This window comes from Hippopotamus amphibius, chromosome 17, assembly GCF_030028045.1.
Source record: "Hippopotamus amphibius kiboko isolate mHipAmp2 chromosome 17, mHipAmp2.hap2, whole genome shotgun sequence".
Classification (NCBI taxonomy): domain Eukaryota; kingdom Metazoa; phylum Chordata; class Mammalia; order Artiodactyla; family Hippopotamidae; genus Hippopotamus; species Hippopotamus amphibius.
In genome coordinates this window covers 44083281-44106997 of record NC_080202.1, presented here as the reverse complement: position 1 = coordinate 44106997, position 23717 = coordinate 44083281, and the positions used below count along the sequence as shown (strand labels likewise).

General features: G+C 40.7%; 2 protein-coding genes across 2 annotated transcripts in view; both read right to left on the bottom strand.

The window, feature by feature from the left end:
* Window positions 1–688: 688 nt before the first annotated feature.
* LOC130840848 (leucine-rich repeat-containing protein 37A-like) overlaps window positions 689–23717 on the bottom strand; it is a 32029-nt gene continuing 9000 nt past the window's right edge. The window contains exons 2-10 of the mRNA XM_057716812.1: window positions 22969–23040; window positions 22382–22456; window positions 11627–11745; window positions 7748–9549; window positions 7267–7371; window positions 1497–1576; window positions 1187–1241; window positions 964–1106; window positions 689–854 (exon numbers count right to left, since the gene is read on the bottom strand). Coding sequence (XP_057572795.1) covers window positions 821–854; window positions 964–1106; window positions 1187–1241; window positions 1497–1576; window positions 7267–7371; window positions 7748–9549; window positions 11627–11745; window positions 22382–22456; window positions 22969–23040 — 2485 coding nt within the window. The 3' untranslated portion in view covers window positions 689–820. The remainder of the gene's footprint in view (window positions 855–963; window positions 1107–1186; window positions 1242–1496; window positions 1577–7266; window positions 7372–7747; window positions 9550–11626; window positions 11746–22381; window positions 22457–22968; window positions 23041–23717) is intronic.
* LOC130840847 (pleckstrin homology domain-containing family M member 1-like) overlaps window positions 22407–23717 on the bottom strand; it is a 100144-nt gene continuing 98833 nt past the window's right edge. The window contains 2 exon segments of the mRNA XM_057716811.1: window positions 22407–22456; window positions 22969–23040. The gene's annotated coding sequence lies outside the window, so the exon portion shown is untranslated.

Here is a 23717-nt window from a genome sequence, read left to right as displayed (position 1 = left end):
GGCCCAGCCATCTCTGGGGAGGGGCTGCTCCTTCCCAGCACGTTATATCTAATCCTTCCATTTGACACGTGAAAATTCTACCTGATGTGCTCGATGTTCAGAAGCCGTTTCTGGGGCCTACTGGAAAAGCTTATGTGTGCAACTCACTCATGGGCATCTCATTTGATTCTCAAATAGCCCTACAAGGGAATTTCCATTGTAAAGATGAAGAAACAAAAAAATAGGTAACTAATAAGGACCTAGTGTAGGCACAGGGAACTGTACTCAATACTCTGTAATGACCTATACAGGAAAAGAATCTAAAATTCAGTGAAGGGACTTCCCTGGTGGAGCAGTGGTTAAGAATCCACCTGCCAATGCAGGGGACACATGTTTGAGCCCTGGTCATGGAGCTTCCTACATGCCGTGAAGCAGCTAAACCTGTGCGCGACAACTACTGAGCCTGTGCTCTAGAGTCCATGAGCCACAACTACTGAGCCCATGTGTCACAACTACTGAAGCCGACCCGCCTAGAGCCCATGCTCCACAACAAGAGAAGCCACCGCGATGAGAAGCCCGTGCACTGAAATGAAGACTAGCCCCTGCTCAATACAACTAGAGAAAGCCCGCGTGCAGCAATGAAGACCCAACACAGCCAATAAATAAATAAATGTATTTTTTTTTAAATGAGAAAAAGAAGCATTTGACAAGTGATGCTGAGAAGCCAATCCTGGAAAATGAAATGTGCAGGTGGCCTGAGGCAGGATGGGGCTCACACTGCCGCGGTCTCGTGTGCGGCCTCACTTTCCACACCCGTCTCCCCAGCAGCCGAATCTGCAGCCTAAACGTCCTCTGCTGGGGTTCTGCTGCCTTCCCTGAGATAAGAAGAATAATGCCAAGGCTTTTACTCTCAAAAGGAACAATTACACTTTTCATTATTTCCCCATTTTAGACGAGAATTTTAACTTGTCCCCTCTCATCTACCCCGCATCCTTCTGGAAAATCTCATCCTCATCAGAAGACTCCTGGTCATGTAGCTTCTGTGCCATGTTTTTCTTGCGTGTGGCATTGAGCGGTCTATACGTATCCCTAAGCCAAAGTGGCCGCCTTCTCCAGTGAAAGCCCTCCTAGAACACAGAAAGGGAAATATTAACTCTGCATCCCCCTGCTTTCTCCGGCCACAGTACGTTACCCTCCTCAAAGTTACCTGACTCTCGCCTTCCCTTGAGCTTCTCTTTCGCAGAAGAAAGGGAAAAAAGCCCCTTGGAGGAAAACACACACAGTCAGTGTTACATTTCGCACCTCTCTCACCTGTGTTACCTCTGGGCTTCTCAGGACTAAATGGGCGCCTGAGTCCAGAATCACAACGAGCAGAATCACCACAGACCTGGGAGCTTGAAAAGCATCCCCTGCGTGCTGGCCTCACAGACGTTCTCGGTGTCTGGCCCCCAGGGTCTCGGGGGACCTTTGCATGTGGCTTAGCGTGGAGAACAGGCAGGATGTTCAGCCCCACTCACCTTTTGTGGCCCTTGGGCAGTTGCCCTGTTTCTTCCTCTCCCTGTGCTGCTGCTGCTGCTGCTGCCCTGTGAGCATGAATCTGTTGTGAAAGAAAACATGACCATGATTGTCCATTACCACTATTTCCACAGCCTCATTCACTCCTTTTTATTTTAAGTCCTGTCGACCCAGTGAGATGATAACTTCTGTAAACACAGGAATTCTATCCTGTTTAGTAATCCTTTGACTCTCCCACAGTACTTTACTCCGGGTCTTGCATGCAGATGCCAATACATTTTATGGACTGTTTTAGATAATGTTCAACAGATAATTCCTAAGAAAAACTCTTAGAAGCAGGAAAAGAAAAGAAAAGTATGTACCAGAAACCCAAGCTTTGTTTTAAAGTCAAGAACAAGAGTAGGATGCCTATCATTCCTGCTCTTACTCATCACTGTGGAGGAGGCCCTAATCAGTAGCATAAGAAAATTGAAGTATTGGAAAGGAAGAGACAAACAGATTTGCATATGAAATGATGGATCTGAAAAGACCAAAAGAATCAAGTGAAGTTTTATGGGGAGTAATATGAGAGTTCAGTAAGATGGCTGCATACAAAATCAAGAGATCAACATATAAGCCTCAACAGCTTTCCCATATAACACAGATAAGTAACTAAAAAGTAGAAGGACGATCCCATTTACTATATGAATAAAAATGCATAAAGTGCCGAGGAAGAAACTTAACCTATGTTAAGCACTATGTGATGAAAACATTAAAACTTTTCTGTTTTAATGTGTAAGGCCTATGTGATGAAACATTCAAACTTTTCTGAAGGACATTAAGAAGAAATACATACATGGCATGAGACACCATCTTCCTAGAATGTTATAAAGAGGTCAGTTCTCCTCCAATTAACCTACAAATTCAATGCAATCCATTTATATCCAGGATAATTTTAAAACAAAACCTGGCCAGCTGACATTTGGTAGAGTATATATGCAAGCCCAGTTATGATACGGATGAGAGAGAAGACCAAAGAGCAGGACCTTTCCCCACCGGATACAAAATATGTTACAAAGCAACTGGAGTTAAGCAGTGCGATATTGGTACTGGTCCAGGAAAAGATAACTGCATCAACAGAATAGAGTCCAGATAAAGACAGTAGTTTAGACCAGGGAAGAAGGAATGAACCATTCAGTGAAAGATTTGAAAACAACTGGATCTTCCTGTAGAGGAAGAGAGATCCCCTCTCTCAACCACACTAAAAATCAAATACAATGAATGCTAGACAGATTACAAAAGATCTTGAAGAATATAATAGAGATTATGTTTATGTCATGAGGTGTCACCGGCCTGGCTGACAAAACCTGCGCCACGTGAGCCATGAGGAGAGGACGGGCAGCTATGGTGGCAGACTCAACACAGCTCCTCCTCTTCTTCACAGCCCTTGCCCCCGTCTCCCCTGGACTGTGTGTCCTCTTCCTGTTGATTTTTGAAACTCGTAGGAGTTCCCTGGCGGTCCAGTGGCTAGAACTCAGCGTTTTCACTGCTGTGGCCCGGGTTCAGTCCCTGATCAGGGAACTAAGATCCCACAATCTGTTCAGTGTGGCCCCAAATCCCCTCATGAACAAAGCAACAAAACCCAAAAAATCTCTTTATAGTAAATAAATATTGGCTTTCACTGAATTTCAATGTTTCAAATCCTTCCAGTGCTTTTGTCTCTAAGGAGACAGAAGAGCAGAGTAGGGAGCACAGGCTTTGCAGTCAGGTGAAACTGGCTTCTGCTCTTGGTTTGGCCACTGGGGCCTTACATTGATCTCCTTCATCTATGAAAGAGGGAAAGTAACACCATCCTCACAGGACTGTGGGGATTAAATCAGACAGTATATGCAAAATTCTCCATCTTACTCTTGACATGAATCAGTGCTAAGTTGGTGTCACAGACAAGGTGGTCAATCTATCAAAGGTTCTGCTCCTGCCATCAGGCTCTGAAGGCTTTTCCCCACCATAATATTATAAAAATATTGTGTTTATTTTCTTCTAATACTTTTTTTTTTTGCTACTTTGGGTCTTCACTGATGTGAGCAGACTTTCTCTAGTTGCAGCGAGCAGGGGCTACTCTTTGCTACTTTGCGCTGGCTTCTCATTGTGGAGGCTTCTCTCTTTTTGTGGAGCACAGGCTCTAGGCATGTCAGCTTCAGTAGCTGCAGCACATGGGCTCAGTAGTTGCGGAATGCGGGCCTTAGACCTTTCAGGCTTCAGTTGTTGCATTGTGTGGGCTCAGTAGTTGTGGCTCACAGGCTCTAGAGCGCAGGCTCAGTAGTTGTGGCACACGGGGTTACCTGCTCTGCGGCATGCGGAATCTTCCTGGCCCAGGGATCCAACCCATGTCCCCTGCATTGGCAGGTGGATTCCTATCCACTGCGGCACCAGGGAAGTCCCTCTTTTAATACTTTTGTTTTTCCTACATCTGCATCTTTATTCCTGCCCTGCCACTGGGTTCACCAGTACCATTTTTTAAGATTCCATATATATGAGTTAGCATACGGTATTTATTTTTCTTTCTGGCTTACTTCACTCTGTATGACAGAGTCTAGGTCCATCCACCTCACTACAAATAACTCAATCTCATTCCTTTTTATGGCTGAGTCGTATTCTATTGCATATATGTGCCACATCTTCTTTATCCATTCATCTTGTTGAAGGGCATTTATGTTGCTTCCATGTCCTGGGCTATTGTAAATAGTGCTGCCATGAACCCTGTGGCACTCTTCTAATACTGTTATGTGGTCTTCTCTCACATTTATGGAAATAGGTTAATTTTAGGTGAGAAATAGGGATCTGCTATTATTTCCCACCCCCCCACCCCCCAACGAGGTAGGCAGCTACTCTATTACCATTTTGTTCGTTTTCTTCCACTCATTTGAGTATTGAAACATGACATTTCAGAAGTCTTCACAACACATGGGTCTATTGCTGGACTCTCTGTGCTACTTCAAATAAATATTTGGTTGCATTGTTCCTCACTGTGGAACTGACATAACGCCTCAAATCTCTTCCATGGAACTTCCATAGGAAAAACACTGCATGGCCCCTGTCCTCAAAAAGTTTATTGTGTATGTGGGGAGAGGAAATCATGGTTAGGACTCCTTGCTTTCACTGCTGAGAGTGCAGGTTCAATCCTTAGTTGGGGAACTGAGATTCCACAAGCCAAAAAAAACCCAAAACAAATGCAAGGTTAAACTACACAGAAGCTAAAAAGAATAAAAAGGGGACTTTATACAAATTCTAAAAAAGCAAAAGTCCATATGCCACCTGGAGATGTAGAGGGTAGTCTGGGCCATGGCCAATGACTAGCAAGCTGACCCCATGCTAGTCCCCAGCCTCCTGGGCTCAGGAATCATGCTCTTCTCACCAAGAGAGAACCCACCTCTTCCTAGTGTGGCAGTCTCCCCTTATCAATATCACAGGACTGATCAAAAATCAGAATGCCGAATTCTCACTTCATAATGAGAAGTACATGTTCTACAGACAGGGCATGTGTGTCTACACAATCAGAGAATTACCTTCTCTAGAGACAGACAAGGCCTCTGTGGCATACGAAAGCACAATCACACAATCGGAAGGCTACTTGGTGAGAACAGGATTAGAATGAAAGGAATCAGCTGAATCCTGCGTATACTGGAAAGGCCTGGGGTAGCTGGATCCGTCCATCTCCTCAACTGGCACAGCCTGGCGACTGGGCCGGACCCTCCAGTTACGCTGCCTAAGGTGCCATCTCTACTCTCGGGCAATGTGAGGATGGGCACCACCCGTGTTGGGCTCGCCTCACCTTTTCTATGCTTTCACTGCTGACCAGCCCTCCTGCAGACAGACACGTTTCTCTTTAGCAGTTCATACGTCATGTCAGGTTTTATTCAAGTCTGATAGGCCAGGGAGCCATTGGTCCTCACACATCTCTGCTCTGTCCATGCTGTGCTGACCCTGGTGTTTCTCTCTTGGGGAACCACCTCTTAAAAACCTGTTTACCACTTTTGTGAGTTCTGAGGGGAGGGGACTGCTTTGCTATGGCCCCTAAGAAATGGTGACAAACCTCACAGGACTAGGGTCAGGAGAGCTGGAGTATTCAGGGAAGGCTGTACAAAGAAAGATGAACTTGAGTTGGCTTTTGAGAGGTTCATAGGACTTCCACAGGCAAAGCAAAATAAAGGATTTTCGATGGGCAGAGGCACAGACAAACGTAGGAATGGGTATGGTGTAACTAGCATATAGTGAGCTGCTTAGGCTGGAATGGAGGGCAGCCACGACAGTAGAAAAGGCAAATAAAGTAGGTTGGATTGGTAGGGCAGAATCAAGATTGGCAGCTGTTGAAAATCACTCTTTTGATGCGGTTAGCAAGTGCCTGTTGGGAAAAGTAATAACTCATTATGTAAGTGAACAGAAGGTAAGCAGGCTGGCTCCAGGGACAGGCTACCGTAAATAGGACATACTTTGGGGAGCCTGCTGCTGGATGTTCCTTGCAATGTTGTAATGGAACCCAGCTACACAAGCCTAACACACCAGAGAAGAAAGCTGCTAAGTAAATCTAAAGAGTTGACAAGACCACACTTTTATCTTTTAACCATGTGCTTTCAGCCCTGCCAGGGGGACCGATAGCTCCCTGAGGGTGGAGATTATATACCTCTCATCACTTCAGCCAACAAGGAAAGAAAGCAATGGTAGAATGAGAGTGACTGGGGAGGACATCAAATCAACATAGCTTTTTGAGTTGAAGGAATTTTACTATCATGTCAACTCTGGCCTTCTTATCAACTCAACTTGTCAAAATAGTCTAATGGCTTGGTATTAGGATCCAATTCCAGAAAGATCTCCCGGGAGAGGAGTTCCTTTAAAGATCCTGGGGGAGCTTCCCTGGTGGCCCAGTGAAGAAGAACCCGCCTGATACTGCAGGGGACACGGGTTCAATCCCTCGTTCCCTGCTCCAGGAAGATCCCACATGCTGCGGAGCAACTATGCACGTGTGCCACAACTAATGAGCCGGTGCGCCTAGAGCCCGTGCTCTGCAACAAGAGAAGCCTGTGCAACGAGAAGCCTGCGCACCGCAGTGAAGATGCAACGCAGATGCCCCACCCCCTGCAAGAAAAAATAAATCCTGGGAATATACTTTTAAGTAAAACAACAAACTGTATCTCAGTCCTAGTGACTGAAGAGAACGATCAAGTGAGAATCAGGTGGAAAGGCGGCTTTGATTTTCAGTTTGTGGGTTCTGAATATGAAATTTTTTTTTTGTAACTTTCTGAAATGGTTTAGGAAAACGATTTACTGCTTCTACATACCTACATAGAGATATAGAGGGAAACAGAGAGGATATAAAGAACATGGACAAAATATTAAAAATTGGGGACTTCCTAGGTGGCGCAATGGTTAAGAATCCACCTGCCAATGCAGGAGACACGGGTTTGATGCCTACCCCAGGAAGATACCATGTGCTATGGAGCAACTAAGCCCATGCTCCACAATGATTGAGCCCATGTGCCACAACTGCTGAAGCCCACATGCCTAGAGCCTGTGCTATGTAACAAGAGAAACGACCACAACGAGCAGCCTGCGTACCACAATGAAGAGTAGTCCACACTCGCCACAACTAGAGAAAGCCTGTGTGCAGCAACGAATACCTAACACAGGCAATAAATAAATAATAAATAAATAAATATAAATAAATAAATGAAAAAATTGGTGAGTCTGCGCAAAGGATATGCAGGAATCTGAATCTGAATTAATTATTGTCCTTACCTGAATGAGACAGAAAATGATAATGAAAGTCATCACTGCTCCAGTTACACATATTGCCAGGATGAGTTTCTTGTTATAGTTGTATCCTGGGACTTCTTTTGTGAGCTAAAATAATAAATAACATTTTTTTAAAACAAGAAGATTGAAAAGATGAAAGCGAACTATCCTTAAATTACTATAAAACTCAATCCTTTCAGGCCAGACGCTTCTAGAAGAACAAGCCAAATTTAATGGTATTCATCTTCTCATTAGCATTTTCTTCTACCATTTATTTATCTGTGTGTTATGTCCTCTTCTCGTCTACCCTAGGAGTAGTGGCACATTCTCTACATGAGCCAAGGGGGAGATCACTGTCTTAGCCAGGTTCATGGCTGAAACAAGATACAGACTAGGAGCCCCTGGGATTCCTGCTTGGGCACTTTAATGGCACGTCCTACACTGAGTACACGTGCAGCTCCCGTGTTTCAGGGCTCATCCTCACCTCACTGGGCTCCTGCTCCTTCTGTTCACCCTGGGCTCCTGCGCTCTCACTGATATAGTTCTCGGTTTTCCACGGGTCCGTATCCCATTCTGCCTTCGATGCCTTTACTTGTTGCTGCTCACTGAGGAGCTTCATCAGGAGGCCTGTGCTGGAGATGAGCTTGGCACAGGCCAGCTGCACGTGGGTCTCCGAGCAGTCCATTTTCAAAGTCCGGGTAACATGAGAAATGAGCCCTCTCACATTATTGTTGGGGATGAGGGATGATAGCTGCTGGTTTAGCTGAGCTTCAAATTGATCACCCGGGGATGTGAGTGCTGGGAACGTGGAGCCTGGGGGCTTAGAGGATAATTCAGTGCCCACGCTGTGGTCCTCCCACTGTGCTTCGTTGGTGTGTTGAACAGTTGGGATAAAGTTGTCTGCAGCAACAGCAGAATGTGCCGTGGGGACACTCTTATGGGCAGTGATTCCAGGGCCGGTTCCTCCTGGCAGAATAGAGTTTGTAATTTCTTCAAAGACATTTTGTGCAGTATTGCTTTCTGGAGTAGGCTTCTCTGTAGAAGGGTCTGCAAGAGAAAATAATTCTGGAAAAGGATTTTCTTGAGAAGTCAGTTCTCCTGAAGATGAAAAAGCCTCTCTTGGAGGGGAATTTATGAGGCTTCTCACTGCTGAGAAAGGACGCCTCACAAGCATCATTCTACTGGGAGAACCTTTCTCTGTGAACTTTCCACGCAATTCGGCTTTGGGTCTTCTCTGGACCAGACCAGACTGAATTTTATGGAAGATGTATTTTTTCCCGGAATGTGAGATTAGTTGAGAAGTCTTCAGATTTATAACTCTAGCATATGCATCTTCTAAAACAGCAATAGTGGAGGGTAAGTCTTTTGATTTCTTTTTAACCTGAGATGGGGAGTTTGGAGGGATGGAGCCAGAAAGCCTGCCCCTTGAATACTGTTTCAGGAAAGAAGAGGCTGCTGCCTTATCTTCCTTTATGAATGCAGGCTCTGTGGTGAAGGAGTTTCCCACTAACTCCTGGGGCCTCTGCACCATGTGAAGCTGTTCCAGCTCTGCTGGGGATGGGCTCGTGAGACTTCTTTCTCTGGCAGTGTTCTCCACAAATGGCTGGGCATTCTGTTTCCTCCTGACGCTCTCATCTCCCACTGCTTTGAAGTGCCTTTTCTTTATGCCCCTTGGGTCCTTGAGGATGCTGTTCCCTCTCAGCAGCCTTTCCCCTACACTCTCAGTCTTTGCTAGGCTGTTTTCCTGTGGTTCGGCAGTTTCCAATTTCTTTTGAAAGATTTGGTGCTTCAATTTGGGACCTAAAGGTTTGGAATGTATGAGCATGGCAGTTTTTTCTTTCTTTTTAATCTCATCACTTTGTTCTTGAATTTCTGCATCTAACAAATTTTCCAGAAAATAGAGTTTCCTCAATTTATTTTTATCAGCTGAATTGTTGGGTATAGGGTTGATGGAAGGGTTCCTTATATTGTTTTTCAAATGGCCCAGCAGCGTATCTGCATCTTGTACATTTGGAAAAAGAAGCTGAATGACTGGTAATAATGTTGATTCCACATCTCGTAGATTTCCCTCTGAGAAATAAGGCAGTATGTAGTTTAGTGCACCGATAACATCACTTTCAGCATTCGAGTCCAGCTGCTCATTCATGAAGGTTGACAAGCTGACAGCACTTTGGTCTGAGGATGCCCTCTCTGGCTCAATAGTCAGCTCGGTGCTGTTGTTCTTCTTCCGGGCTTGTAACACCTTCATGAACGATCCTTCTGCATTCCCTAGAGATGCTTCTTCATCTGTCAAAAAAGAAGAGACTGGTTTTGATAACTGAAGACGGTTGGGACAGCTTTTTGTCAGTTCACAGACATGTATCCCATCCAATAGATTAGGAATCAGTCAACATCTGAGGGCCACTTAGGAGAAAAGGAAACCCAAACTTAAGACTATGATTGGCAACCACAAAAGGTGAAAAAAGTATCTTTTGAAGAAGTGGCTATCTACTGGGAAAATTCCAAAGCATGAAATATAGTAACTGTATTTAGGATTACTCCACTGGTGGACAGAGGCCAACTGCCCAGGACTCAAGAAAAGCCAAGACTGGAAGACAAATATTCCCCTACTCAGCTGGGCACTCTGCAGATCTGCTGTGACTCTCCACGTTCACATACCCCATCCTGTCCTGCCTCAGATGCAGAGGAGTGTGAGGTTCCTCTCTCCACCTCTTCAGTGTGCTTGTGTTCCTGCTGCTTTCACAGATGACTGTGACAACAGCTGCTGCTAACAGGTCTTCATCATGACAAGCCCTTTTCCACCCACCCACTGAAGCCTTTGCTCAGTCCCTGCTTCTGTATGTCCCAGCCCCCATAACAGAAGGCTCTATATAGAAAAACACACTATGTCTACCCTGGCTCTTTGCTAAAATGTGGGCAGGGACCTGAGGTATAACTTAAGAGATTTTCCAGAGTCTATGCCAATGTGGAATGGTCAACAAATCAATGCAGTAAAACTTGAGATCCTAAAATGCAGAAGGGAAAAAGCAACTTCAGTCAGATGCCTACTTTGCTTTCATTTCATTTCACTTCTAATATTGCCAGCTTTACTTGGGAACCATGCAAAGCTTCTGACTGTGTGAAGGTAATGTGTACCATTGTGTAGCTGGGCTTCTCATCCAAAAGGATTAAAAATATATTTGGTGGTGATGGTGAGGGTCAAAGAAGCAGTGGAGAGTCATGAGAAAGGAGGAACATGGGCTTGCAGAGAGCCCCACACTGGGGACAGGAGATCTGGGAACACGGGTCATAGCACTTAACACCTCTGCTCTCGTTGTTCCTCACCTGTAAAAGGAGATTAAAAATGCCTTTTCTGCCCACTTTGGGCGAGAAAGGAGTAATATAATTGGTAAAAAAAAAAGTTGTTTGGGGGAATTCCATGGCTGTCTAATGGTTAGGACCTGGCACTTTCACTGCTGTGGCCCGGGTTCAATTTCTGGTAGGGGAACTAACATCCTGCAAGCTGTGTAGTGTGGCCGCCCCCAAAACACCTGTCTTGAAAAATCTGCAATATAGTCTTTACTAAGTAGCAAAGTGTTGTTACTTATGATGTGCTCTAGATCATTGAAAGAGAGCTGTATTCAAGGTATCTGGGCATGAAAGCACATTTTGGAAGTCATCAAGTTAGTGCCAATAAATCTAATACATAGAAAAATAGCTGAAAGCACCTGAGTGTTTTGTGGATAGAAAAGCTTGAGATTCAGAGCTAGTCGAGAGCTGGACAGTGTAAGCATAAATTCAGAGCTGGACAGCTCTCCCATCCATTAGGAGGGCTAGGTAGCTGCTTCTGCTTATGGAACCAGAAACTCTCAGGCCCCAAATAGGACATAAAACAGCATCACTTATACTCTTTCATGAAATTGCAAAAACAAACCAAATAAACAAAAATATATTTACACCTGGCTTATAAGACAAAGGGTACTCGAGACCTAATGTATATAAAATCAGTTTACAAACTGTGATGCACTATATATGAATGAGTTCTCATTGGCAGAGAGCACAGTTTAGGATATGTGGCCATTAATGTTAATTCCCTTCCCCCTTCCATTCCTTTTTCTTGTTCCTGTATGTACACAAATCACTTACATTCTTAAACTAACACCGTAACTGAGCTATTATTAGCTTAATAATGTAACCAAGAATACGATTTTTAGCAAGGGAGTAGTTCTTAGAATCTTAGGGAGCTGGAACTCTGAATTACTGAAGAAAAATAATGTAATTACATCATTAATTTTAAAATGTATCCTCATTTAGTAAAAATAAAATTTTAAAAATTAAATTAAATTAAACATAGAAAAATTATCATCAGGCAATTGAGGCTCACCACAAGGTGCGGCATTTGTCAGGCATTCACCATCGCAACGCAGCTTGACTGTCTTACAGACAACTTCAACTGTATTTTTAAATTGGCAGAGGCAGCAGGCCATGTGGCTGGGTAAGATCCTATACATGGAAACACAGATAATTAAATTTGTGGTAAAGCAGTTACTTGAGTAGGTAGGAGAGGCAGGCCAAGGCCACCACAGACCAGTGCCAAAAGGAGTTCTTGGGGCATCTGGACTGCAGAATTGGAGAGGGACCGGTTGTCCAATTGCTGCTCTTGACTAGTGCAAAGAAATATAGAGGAGGAGAGAGGTGCCCAACAGAAGGATTAGGATGGCAGTAGGTATGGTATGCCTAGAAAAAAGGGAACAGGGATTAGAATTGGGTGACACTGATCCGTAGTTTAATTCAGAAGTATCTCCTTCCATCCTGAAAGCCTCACTTTGGGTTGAGAGTACACAGGAAGAAGGCAGACTTCTAAGAAGAGTCTGAATGAGTCCCCACCTTCTGGAGTCCCTTTCTCAATTCCTATTTGTGAGTAGTAAATATATCAGAAAGTATTCTAGGAACAAAAAATCATTGTGTGGTGAAACAATAACAGAGATCACACTGGCCAAATCTGGACAACTGGAACATTCTAAAGAATAACATTATCATTACAATAAGGTATAATGCAATTAATTTAAAGAAGAGCACGAGTCCATAATGACACTCAAAAGGAAAAGAAGGGGAGCTCTTCTTTATAGAAGAATGTCAGCTAATAAATGCAGAAGGAATGACAGAATTAAGAAAGTGTCATTTTGCAACTACCAGTGTAATAATTGATTCAGAGAAGGATTATCACTGATGCCCAGCTGGGTGAAGTTGTTTGAAAGTAGGATCTTCACTGATCCCAAAGTATCACCCCACATATTATTTATCAATTACCAAGAGGAAAAATAACTTTACAATGGAGAGATATGGAAGATACCACCTGAACCAAGTGATCAAACTTAGCAGTGGGCCACCTGAAGTGTTGAAGTAGGAAGGACACATCGCCTATGTAGTATTCTTTCCCACAATGTTTCCTTTGGATCTAATGAGGAAACACAAATCCAGACTGTGGGGCAATTTATAAGACAAGTGGCTTAGGCTCTTCAAAAATGCCAATGTCATAAAAGACCAAAAAGAAGAAATAGCAGGGAAATATCTAGATTAATGGAATCAGAGACATGACCTGCAATGCCTAATCTTTGATTGGACCCTGTATCAAAACAAAACAGACTTAAAGAATGTTATTGGCTTCTGGCCAAGATGAAGTAACAAGCACCAGTTTAACCTCCCGCCTGAAAGTGTGAAAATATGGCACAAAATATAGGAAACAAGTTTTCAAGAACCTGGACCTCAGGCAATAAAGTTCCATGATCTCCAAGAGATGGGAAATAAAGCGATCCCTAAGACTGCCCTGGCTTACTTCTTATACTTTTATTTATTTTTATTTACTTTTTATTTGGGGCTGCGTTTAGGTCTTTGTCGCTGTGCGGGCTATTCTCTAGTTGTGGCAAGGACGGGCTACTCGTTGTTGAAGTGCGGGGCTTCTCATTATGGTGGCTTTTCTTGTTGTGGAACATGGGTTCTAGGTGCACGGGCTTCAGTAGTTGTGGAGCACAGGTTCAGTTGCTCCGCGGCAAGTAGGATCTTCCCTGATCAGGGCTCAAACCTGTGTCCCCTGCACTGGCAGGCGGATTCTTAACCACTGTGCCATCGGGGAAGTCCAGCTTAGCTTCCTTCTTTAGGAGAGTTTCCAGGTCATGGTACAGGGGAAAGAAGCCCAGGCAAAGACTGACGGACTCCCTGACCGAGGAAATGGAGCTGAGAGTCTGGGAGAACCAAGGTGACTAGAGTTCACAAAGCAAAGTACTGGAGACAAAAGAAGTGGACAAAGAACTCTCGAGATATGCAGAGGGATCTCTTGAGTACTCAACAAAGTATTGGTCAGTGCATCCATGTGAGGAATTCCTTGATGCCAGGAGAAGAACCATATGAAAGGATTAATAATAAGAATAACTGGATCTCACACCAGGTTGGGAATAGTACCTGTTCCTACAAGTCAGACTGGAAAACCTCATGATACTCAGAAAGCACTTGCCTCAGTAGCTGCAAATAATGAGCGCTACACTAAAGGCTACTTGGAGTCCTGCCCAACAGATCTTAAAAGCTAGACCTCAAAGAATAAAATTGTTTTGAATAACCTAATTTCACCCAAAACAAAGCCCAAGCATTTTATAGGGATATAAAAATATATAGCACACAATCAACTAAAATTCACAATATCTGGGATCATATGAAAAATTACCAAGCACGCAAAGAAGCAGGAAAATATGACCCCTATTGAGCAGAAAAGGCAATCAATCAAAACGAACCCATAATCTCTACAGATGTTACATTTCACAAAACAGAACATTTAAAAAGTTATTATCTATGAAAAACAGTTACTATAACTGTACTTCATATGTTAAAAAACCCAGACTAAAGAGACATGGAAGATGTAAAGCAGACCGAAATTGAGCTTCTAGAGATTGAAAACAATGTCTAAATGCAAAAGACACTGGATGAGGTTAATGACAGATTAGACAGTGCAGAAGACAGGGTTAGTGAACATTAAGGCATAGCAATAGGAAGTATCCAAAATGATGCACAGAGAGTAATGAAACAGAACACCAACAAAAATGAATAGAGCATCAGTGAGTTGTGCAACGATTTCAAGTGGTCTAATATATGTGTACTTAGAGTCCATGAAGGAGAGGAGAAATACAAAAATTTGAAGAAATAATAGGCAAAAATTTCCCATATTGGTAAACAGTATAAACCCACAAAGTCAAGAAGATCAATGGACTTTAAGCATAAGAAACATGGACAAAACTACACCAAGGTACAAATAATACTCAAATTACTGAAAACCAGCAAGAAACAAACAAATTTAAAAGCAGACAGAGGAAAAAACTATACACTACATACAGAGGAACAAAGATAACAATGACAGCAGACTTCTTGTTGGAAACAATGTAAACGAGAACTCAGTGGGATAACATCTTTAAAGCAGTGAATTGAATTCTATCAAGCTGGAATGCTATACCCAGATCTTTCAAAACAAAAGCGAAATAAAGACTATCTCAGACATACAAAAGCTGAAAGAATTAATCACTGGTAGACTTCCACTCTAAGAAATGCTCAAAGAAGTATTTTTAAGCAGAAGGAAAAATAATAACATTGAAATATGGATGTACAAAAGAATAAAAGCACTGGAATTGGGATTTCCCTGGTGGCACAGTCCTTAAGAATCCACCTGCCAATGCAGAGGACACGAGTTTGATCCATGGTCCAGGAAGATGCCACATGCTGTGGAGCAACTAAGCCCATGTGCCATAACTACTAAGCCTGCTCTCTAAAGCCTGCAGGGCACAATTAATGAGCCTGCATACCACAACTACTGAAGCCTGTGCACCTGGAGCCTGTGCTGCACAACAAGAGAAACCACTGCAGTTAGAAACCTGCCCACTGCAATGAAGAGCATTCTCCCCTGGCCACAACTAGAGAAAGTCCATGTGCAGCAATGAAGACCCACTACAGCAAATAAAAATAAAAAATAAACTAACTAAATAAAAAATTTTAAAAAAGAACCCTGGAATTGGTAATGACATAGGTAAATATATGTCTTTTCTTTTATCTTTTTTTTTCTTTTGAGACTTGAACCCATTGTCTTTTCTTTTTCTTAAAGAGAACTTTATTATTTTTTGGCTGTATTGGATCTTTGTTGGCAGTGCGAGGCCTTCTCAGTGGGGTGCCTTCTCTTGTTGCAGAGCACAGGCTCTAGGGCGTGGGCCTCAGTAGTTGCGGCCCACGGGCTCTAGAGCACAGACTCAGTAGTTGTGGCACATGGGCATAGTTCCTCCACAGCATCTATGCTCCACAGGGATCCTCCTGGACCAGGGATGGAACCTGTGTGCCCTGCATTGGCAGCCAAATTCTTAACCATTGCATCCCCAGGGAAGTCCCTATAAGTTTTTTCTTATTATTTAAATCTCTTTAAAAGATAATTCATCATTTAAACAAAAAACCATAATATAGTGTGCTGTTTATGACATAAGTAAAAGCAAAAGATATGAAAAAAATAGCACAAAGTCCCGGAGGGGAGAAATGGAAGTACACTATTGTAAGGCTCCTATATTACTCAGAAACTGTATATCATTTGAGGATAGACTGTGATAAGTTAAAGATGGACACTATAAACCATAAAGCAGCCACTAAAATAACAAAATCTGAGTTATAACCAATTAGCAAAGGAAATAAAATAAAATAATAAAATGTACTCAATCCAAAAGCAGGAAGAAAAGGGAAAAAGGAATAAGGCATAGATGAGACAAATAGAAAACAAATGGCAAGACAGTAGATTTAAATGTAATCATATCAAAAATTGCAGTAAATGTAAATGATCTAATCACCCTAATTAGAAGAGCTGTCACACTAGATAAAAAAGCAAAAGCCAAATATATATCTTCAATAGGAAAATAACAGGTTAACAGGATAGAAAAAACTATTCTATGCTAATACTAATCAAAAGAAAGCTGGAGTGGGATATATTAGTTTAAGAGAAATCAATGTCAAAGCAAAGAATATTACCAAGGATAGCGAGTGTTATTTCATGATGATAGAAAGGTCAATTAATGAAGAAGACATAATCTAAAAAATTGTCCACCTGATAATGCAGCTTCAAAATTTATGAAGGAAAAGTGAGAGTGGCATGGAGAAACAAAAAAAATCTACAATTATAGTTAGGGAGTTCAATGTTCCTCTCTCACAACTGATAGAACAAGTAGGTAAAATATCAGTAAGGATGAGAAGACTTGAACAACACTATCAACCCACTTGACCTAATTGACATTTATAGAACACTCCACCCAAATCAGCAGTATACATATTTTGTATTAAGTGAACACATAACATTTACCAAAATAGATCATATTCTTGTCTATTCCCAGAATTTATTGGCTATAAAACAAGTCTCAATGAATTTAAAAGGATTTTAGTCATTCAGTATATGTCCCTGACCACAAAGGAATAAAATTAGAAATTAACAAATCCAAAAAATCTCCAAATATTTGGAAACTAAACAACACACTTCTAAGTAACTTTATGGTCAAAGAAGAAATCAAGATGGAAATCAGAAACTATTTTGAACTGATTGAAACTGAAAACATAATATGTCAACATGTGGGATGTTGCTAATGCCAACCTCAGCTTCCTCACCTTCCACCTTCAACTAGAAAAAGGAGAGCGAATTAATCACAGAGTAAGAGAAGAAAGAACACAATAAACATCAAAGTAGAAATGAGTAAAATGGCAAAGAAAAAAATACTACAGATATTAAGAGGATAATAAGAGAATATCACAGGATTCCTTATACCAATAAATTCAAGATGAAATGGACAAATTCTTTGAAAGACATGCACTGCTGAAGTTTCCTCAAAAATAAAGATGTGACTTAAACAGCACTGTTAATGAAATTGGATGTGCAGTTTAAAACCTTCGGACAAAGAAAGCTTCAAGTCCATGTGGCTTAACTGATGAATTCTACCAGACATTTAAGGAATAAAATAATGCCAATTCTACACAACCTCTACCAGAAAGTTGAAGAGAAGAGAATACTTCCCAACTCATTTATAAGGCCAACTTTCACCATATCAAAATTAGACAATGACATTATAAGAACACAAAAGTATACACCAATATCTCTCATGAACACAGAGGTGAACATTCTTAACAAAATTTTAGCATATCAAATCCCATAATATACACAAAGATAATATATCATGACCAAGTGGGGTTTATCTCAAGAATGTAAGGTTGGTTTAATATTTGAAAATCAATTTACCCAAGTTAATACACTAAACAAGAAAAATCACATAATCGTTGCAACAGATATAGGGAAAATATGACAAAATCTAACATCCATTCCTGATTAAAGCAAAAAACAGCCCTCAGTAGACTGGCAATGGAAGGAGACTACCTCAACTTGATAAATGACTTCTACAGAAAACCTAACATCATATTTAATGGTGAAAGGCAAAGTGCTTTCTCTCCAAGACCAGGACAAAGGCAAGGATGACTGCTCTCATTACTTCGATTTGATATTGCACTGAAGGTTCTAGCCACTGCAACAGGGCAACAAAAAGAAAAGAGATATTCAGAATGGAAAGGAAGAAGTAAAACTATCTTTATTTGCAGATAACATGATTATGTAGAAAACCTGACAGAATCTACAAAAATGCTACTGGAACTTTATCAAGTCTGCAGGGTACAAGATCAACATACAAAAAGATTAATTTGTCTCAACAAACAATCAGAGATTAAAGTTTTAAAATACCACTTATAATAGCACCAAACATACATAATATTTAGGATAAATCTGACAAAAGATGTAAAAGACTTGCACACTGGAAACTGGAAAATAGTGCTGGGGGCAATTAAGGAAGGCCTAATTAAATGGAGATATGATGTATTTATGGATCTGAAGATTCAATATTGTTAAAACGTCAGTTCTCCCCAAATTGATTTATAGACCAAAATTCCAGTAGGCTTTTCTACAGAAATTGAAAAGCTAATTCTAAAATTCATATGGAAATAAAATTTAGAATAATGAAAACAACTTTGAAACAGAACAAACTTGAAGAACTAATACTACCTGATTTCAAGGCTTATGAAGCTACACTTTGAAGACACTGTGATATTAGTGTAAAGATAGACAAAAAGATGAAAGGGACACATAGAAAGATCCGAAGTAGAGCAATGTGGACAACTAACTTTCAGGTTCAAAGGCATTTAAGTATAGAAACGACAGTCTTTTCAACACATGATGGTGGAACAACTGAATATCCACAAGGGGGAAAAAAATGAACTTCAATCCACACCATGTACAGAAATGAACTCAAGATCTAAATGTAAAGCCTAAAACTATAAAATTTCTAGAAGAAAACAGGAGAAAAATTTTATGACTTTGAGTTAGGCAAGATTTCTTAGATATAAGGCCAAATGCATAATCAATAAATGAAAAAAATGGATAAATTAGACATCATCAAAATAGAGAATTTCTGCCCTGCAAAAGACTCTCCTGAGACAAAGAAAAGATGAGTCCCAGAATGGGAGAAAATACCAACTGACATACTGGATAAAGAACTAGTTTCAAGAATATATAAAGACCCCTCAAAACTCCAGAAAAAATATAGACAAAAGATTTAAAGATATACAGATGGAAAATAAGCATATGGGAAAAATGTCTGACATGATGAATCATCAGGGATGCAACAGTGAGATACCACTACACACCTATTAAACTGCCTAAAATCAAAAATACTGAGCATAGCAAGAACTGGCCAAAATGTAAAGAAAATGCATACACTCTCATATACTGCTGGTAGAGGTGTAAAATGATCAAACCACTGTGGAAAATAGGTTCCTTTAAAAGTTTCTTTAAAAGCTTAAGCATAGGGCTTCCCAGTGCCACAATGGTTAAGAATCCTGTGCAGGGGACACAGGATACATCCCTGGGCCAGGAAGATCCCACATGCCGCACAGCAACTAAGCCCATGCACTACAACGACTGAGCCTGCATGCCACAACTACTGAAGCCCACGCACCTACAGCCTGGGCTGCACAACAAGAGAAGCCACCGCACTGAGAAGTCCTCGCACTGCAAAGACGAGTAACCCCCATTCACCGCAACTAGGGAAAGCCCATGCACAGGAACAAAGACCCAACACAGCCAAAAAAAAAACAAAACATAAATTAAAGAACAAAACAAACAAACAAAAAGACTTAAGCATACTCCTACCAATGATCCAGCCATTCTACTGGCAGGTATTTACCCTAGAGAAATGGAAGTGTACATCCATACAAAGACTTGTACACAAACATTCATAGCAACTTTATCTGTAACAGACAAAAACTGAAACAACTCAAATGTCCATCCATGGTGAATAGATAAACAGTGGTATATCCCTATAATGGAATACTATTCAGCAAGAAAAAGAAATGAATATTGACATATGCAACAATAGGGATGAACCTTAAAATAATCATGCTGAGTTAGAAGCCAGTTAGAAAGAGTATACACTGTATGATTCCATTTATATAGAATTCTAGAAAATGCAAACAGAAAGCAGATCAATGGTTGCATGGGGGTTGGGAAGGGCAAGGAATGATGGGAAAGAAGAATTCCAAAGAGATATCAAGCAACATTTTGAGGTGATGAACATTTTGACTTTGGTGATGCCTTCATGGTGTGTGTGTGTGTGTGTGTCTGTGTGTGTGTGTGTGTGTGTCTGTGTGTGTGTCAACACAGATTACTGTATGTCAATTACACCTCAAAGAGCTGTTAAAATATTATATAATAGAGACAATTGGGGAAATCTGCATAGCAACTCTTTATGAGGTCATATTATTGTGTAGGAATTTAATTTCTTCACTACTGTGTATTAACAGTAGTGTAGCTATATAGGGAAATAATTTTGAACACCCAGAGAGGAAGGCATCGAGCTGACAAGAGAGGGATCGAGATTGTGGCAGGTGCTGTGGGACGCTGAGGAAGATGAGGCTAGAGCAGTGACCAACAGATTTGACAGTGTGGTGACGACAGTCACTTGTCCACTGACCTGACAAAGATGGTTGGAACAGACTGCTAAACGTAGGGCCCTTTCCCCATACTAATCTCATGCAATCCCCTCAACTAGTCTTGTCATAACAGGAGGTTTCTATTAGCTTGCCATATTGGAGGGGGCATGGCACAATTTAAGGTGCTGTCAGTTGTGTAATAAATTGTCACGACAGGGCCCTACAAACATAGTTTTTTAAAATGTAAAAAAATGAAATTTGACCCTTCCCACACACCATATATGAAAATTAACTCCAAATGAATCATAGGCCTAAATGTAACTATACAACTTCTGGAAGAAAACAGGAGAAAATCTTTGTGATTCTGGATTAGACAATGGGTCTCAGACAAAGGTTTCTTAGATAAGACACAAAAAAGCACAAACCATATAAGAAAAATTGCTAAGGGACTTCCCTGGTGGTGCAGTGGTTAAGACTCTAACCTCCCAATGCAGGGGGCCCGGATTTGACCCCTGATCATGGAACTAGATCCCACATACATGTAGCAACTAAGAGTTCACAGGCCCCAACTAAGAAGCCCGTGACCCACAACTAGGATCCCCCGAGCTGCGACTAAGGAGTCCACCTGCCACCACTAAGACCCAGTAAAACCAAATAAATAAATAAATATTAAAAAAAAAAAGAAAAATTGCTAACTTAGAATTCATCAAAATTGTAAAACTTCTGGTCTTCTGAGACATTAATACAATGAAGGTAAGTTACAATCTGGGAGAAGAAATTTATTAAACACGTATCTTAAAGGACTTTTTCCATTGCTTTATATATAAAGCACACTTAAAACAATATAAATAGCCAATTAAAAATGGAGTTGAATAGACACTTCACTTAAAAAGATATTTGCACATGAATAGACATTCAACATCATCAGCTATTAGAGAAAAGCAAGTGAAAACCACAATGAGATGCAACTACACACCTCCGAGAAAGGCTAAACTTTGTTTAAAAACAAATACAAGATATATATATATATATATATATATATATATATATATATATATACTACCAACTGTAAAATAGTCAGTGGGAAGTTGTTGTATAACAAAGGGAGTCCAACTCGAGGATGGAAGATGCCTTAGAGGACTGGGGCAGGGAGGGTGGGGGGGACTCGAGGGGGGGCGTCAAGGAAGGGAGGGAATATGGGGATATGTGTATAAAAACAGTTGATTGAACCTGGTGTATCCCCCCCAAAAAAATTAAAAAAAAAAAAAAAAAACAAATACAAGGATCAGATGAAGACGTGGAGCAGCTGCAACTCTCACAGAGGGCTGGTGGGAAAGCAAAATGGCACAGCCACTTGAGAAAACAGTGTAGCCGTTTCTAAAGAAGTTAAATATGCACTTAGCATGTGATGAAGCAACCCACCCTTAGGGATTTTACACCAAAGAAATGAAAACATGTTCACACACATGAGTGTTTTTAGAGGCTTTGTTCATAACAGCCAAAAAAACGAGAAAAACTCAAATGTTCATGAAATGATGAATGTGTAAACAACCTGTATATCCACACAACTAGACTACTACTCAGCAGTAGAAAGGAATGAACTACTGACAGCTGCAACAACATAGATGACTCTCCAAAGAGACTGGCTACGTGAAAGGAGCCAAAAAGAAAAGGCCACATACCACATGATTTCATTAATAAGATATTCTGGAAAAGACAAAGCTACATGGACAGAAATCAGACGGGTGGTTGCCAGGGGCTGGTAGTGGGAGGAGGTTGGCTTGACTGCAAAGGGACATGAGGGGTCTTTGGGAGTGCACAAGTTTTCTATATCTCAGATGTGGTGGTGGCTACAGAACTATACGTTTGTCAAAACACATCAAACTGTATATTTAGAAACAGTGAATTTCATTCAATGACAATTATACGAGGGTGAGTCAAAATTTATCCACACTCCTCCAGTTATGTTAAAACTTCTATAAATTCTACAGCCAGAGTACAGATAATTTTTGACTCACCCTCGTACGTAAAGAAATCTGACTTAAGAAAATAATGAAAAAAAGCCTATAAAAACAATTGAGTGAAAATAAATGTAAGAAAACCAACTTACAGTTTCTCCAATTCAAGGTTCATCATCAGGATGCTTTCAACTGTTGTAAGTGACACGTGTGTTCTTCCCATGTCTCTGAAGGAGAAGCCCAAACATGCAATGATATAAACCGAAAGACAAAAATTCTAAACTCAAAAAGATACTTAACATGTGATTCCTTCAATTCTGGCTTCTTATTTGCCATAGCTGATAATTCCAAACAGCTCTTACGGAAGAAATTTAAGTTTGCATCATCATATTAATGACCTTGGTGCTGAATAGTACAATTTTGTTTTATTATCCTAATTTTTTGTTTTCAATTGCATCTACCTCTTTTGATCACTCTTTTTTTTTGCTTTCTGGGATAAACAATAGTCCTGCATGCATCTACATGTTCCATATCTATATGTGCTCTTCAACACTGTTCGCTTCCTCTGCTGGCTGTCTTACGCATATATATTCTTTCTTAATCCTTTTCTTTGCCAATAACTCTTCTTTCAATAACCCAGTTAAAATTTAAATTATGGCTTTTTATCCAAAATACTCAATCTGACGAAAGTAAAAAAGAACAGAAATTACCTCATGAGCCATGAAACTGCAATACTTACAAATATTTTAACGCTGGCAATTTAAAAAGGTAAGAATCTTCAACTGTTGTCAAAGGATTACGATTGAGAATTCTGGAAAATGGGATGGAATTAAAATTATTGGCATTTTCAATTACTTCCATGAAAGTTTGCATTCTTTTTTTTTTTTTTTTTTGGTATGGAACTTGAAGGTAAAAAAAAAAATCATTTTCTGTCTTTACCTATGAATCACCCTTAGAATCCGTAAAGCATTCTTGCTTTGGGAACTACCCAGGTCTCTAGATGATAAAGTGGAGAAGAGAAACAGAAAAACACAATAGGAAAAAAGTGGATAGCAAAGAACAAATATGCCAAGGAACTTTTCAGGTCAAAAATCCTAGAAGTGACTATGCTGCTAGGAAGCCCTTGCTCTGTAAGAAATACTATTTCTAGTGTCTTTTATAATTCAAGGTGGTTTTTTTTTTCATATCTAGAAATTTTTTTAAATTTCATGGTTTAAACTACCCAGTTAAAGACAAAAAGAGGACCAATTCCTTCATTCTGAAGCCAAAGAAGACATAAATCCAAAAGGAACTGGTGAAAGCCATACTGCCATCATGGAGTCCCATGTGTATCCTTGTATCAGAGCCTTTGTTCCTGTGTATGTAATCACCTGCTTACTTGTCAGTCTCCTAGGTTATCAGCATCTTGAGAGCAGGGACCACACTTCATTTTCATTGTTATCCCTGTGCCTGACATAGTGCCTATTCTTTACTAGGTATTTAATAAAT